The 1,963-nt window shown below is 45.8% G+C and overlaps 1 protein-coding gene across 1 annotated transcript; it reads left to right on the forward strand.

Annotated features, from left to right (window-relative positions):
- Window positions 1–422: 422 nt before the first annotated feature.
- LOC104269092 (nucleoside diphosphate kinase) lies at window positions 423–1,963 on the forward strand (the record flags this gene model as incomplete). Its single annotated transcript, XM_009869270.1, has 3 exons — window positions 423–524; window positions 1,219–1,331; window positions 1,726–1,963. Coding segments are annotated over 3 exons (333 nt in total), but the record flags the coding sequence as incomplete, so codon positions are not given.

Raw genomic sequence — 1,963 nt, forward strand, 5'->3', positions numbered from 1 at the left:
TGAGGTTGCCCGGCGGCGGGAAGGGCAGTCCCGGCTCAGGCCAGGCTCTGTCCAGCACAAGCCTTCTCCGTCTCCCGTTTTGCAAGGAGACAAAACTTGGGTGGGTTAATGCAGCCGAACCGAGGGCCGGAACGACCTTGGCCGAAAGGCTGTGCCGGGTGACATCGTGCAGGCATCTTGTGCACCTCGCTGGAGGGCAGAGAAACGATTTTGACAGCTCCCAGCACTGGCACTGCCACAAAGAGAGACACTGTGTCCTGCACTCCTTTAATTTAACATCAGGAATGTGCACTGAAACCCTTCAGAGCATTGCAGCAGCCCCTCAGAATATGAATGGGGGCTGAACACAGGCCCTGGTGCTGTGGTCTTACCATAGTAACAGCCTGGATGGGATAGTCAGTGCAACATGTGTCCCTTTAAAGGCCTCCGAAGAGCTGCTCAAGCAACATTACATTGACCTGAAAGACCGACCATTCTACCCTGGTTTGGTGAAATACATGAACTCCGGGCCTGTTGTGGCCATGGTAAGTGGTTTAATTCTTCTTAAAGATGACTCTCTTGAGTATGTTTTTCTTGCTCTGTAGACTGTGTAAAATACTCAGAGGTACTGCTGCAGAATCAGTCTTTCAAAGTACCCAGGTTCTGATAGTGGCAAAAGAAAACTAAAATTAGTGCAGACAATCAAACAGTTACTGTTTATTAACAAGAAGAAAAGTGTGCGCGTACAGAATGTGCATTGAAGTGCTTAGCCTGTATTAAGCGTAATTCCTGAAAGCCAATCTTCTGCACCAAAGAATCTTTTGGAGAAAAAAGGGTGAGGGCTCTCCCACAGAAACCCATCTTCTGGGCTATTTTTTTTGTGCACCCCCCCAGCCGATGGAACTGCTCCACTCGCCTCTCCTCCTATTCGGACTTTGCTGGCTTTCCTTACGCTGCCACTACAGGGGGTTTTGAAGTTGGCCTCCTACATCAGCTGACACTGACGCCTGTAAAAAGTATCTCCTTACTGGAGTGATAACAGTGATAGTCCCTTTTATAATCACTTTGAGTTCATACATTTTCTCCCTAGTTGTCTTTACAGGCCTAAGAGAGAACTAGGCTGGATTAATCTTTGCTAATAACATACTTTGCAATAGAAGCACGAGCTCCACCACTAAAAAACTGACAAGTTTGGTATCTTGTGTAAGTGTGGATTACTTTGTGTGTCTTCTCCTCAAGGTATGGGAAGGACTCAACGTGGTTAAAACCGGGAGAGTAATGCTCGGGGAGACAAACCCTGCAGACTCTAAGCCTGGCACCATCCGTGGTGACTTCTGCATTCAAGTGGGAAGGTTTGTGTTCAGTTCCTTATCAATCAAGATTAAAAGCTTCACATTGATAGTCTTATTCTAGGAAGTAAAACTTGATGGTAGATATCCTAGTCTGATGGTATTTTATTTGCAGGTCACAATCCGTAACTGCTACTTAAGAAAATGGCTCGATACAAAACTGACTTTTTTTGAAATACAGCTCCTCATCAGAGCTTCATGTAAGATCAGGCCGTGGCAGTAAAGTAGCCCTAGTCACGCTGCTAGGCTTAATCAGCTCGTATAGCGGGGGCAGTTGAAGACTGTACCTACAACAGTAGTCTTGCAGCTCTAGATGCTTCATCCCTGTATATGGAGAACTGCTAGGTTGCTGAAAGTGTATTTTTAGCTGAAACAATGTGTTTTTCTCCTTCCACAGAAACATCATTCACGGCAGCGACTCTGTAGAAAGTGCGCAGAAGGAGATCAACCTGTGGTTCAAACCCACAGAACTCATCGAGTACAAATCTTGTGCACATGACTGGATCTATGAGTGAAAGGAGTTGCCACAAGGAATTGTGCCTTCTTAACGTGTCATCTCATTCCAGCTGTTAACCTGGGAGCAATTATCACCACGGTTATCTTAGTTTCGGAACTGTCAAATAAATGGATATGAA

Source organism: Apaloderma vittatum, unplaced genomic scaffold (genome assembly GCF_000703405.1).
Source record: "Apaloderma vittatum isolate BGI_N311 unplaced genomic scaffold, ASM70340v1 scaffold21575, whole genome shotgun sequence".
In the NCBI taxonomy this organism is placed as follows: domain Eukaryota; kingdom Metazoa; phylum Chordata; class Aves; order Trogoniformes; family Trogonidae; genus Apaloderma; species Apaloderma vittatum.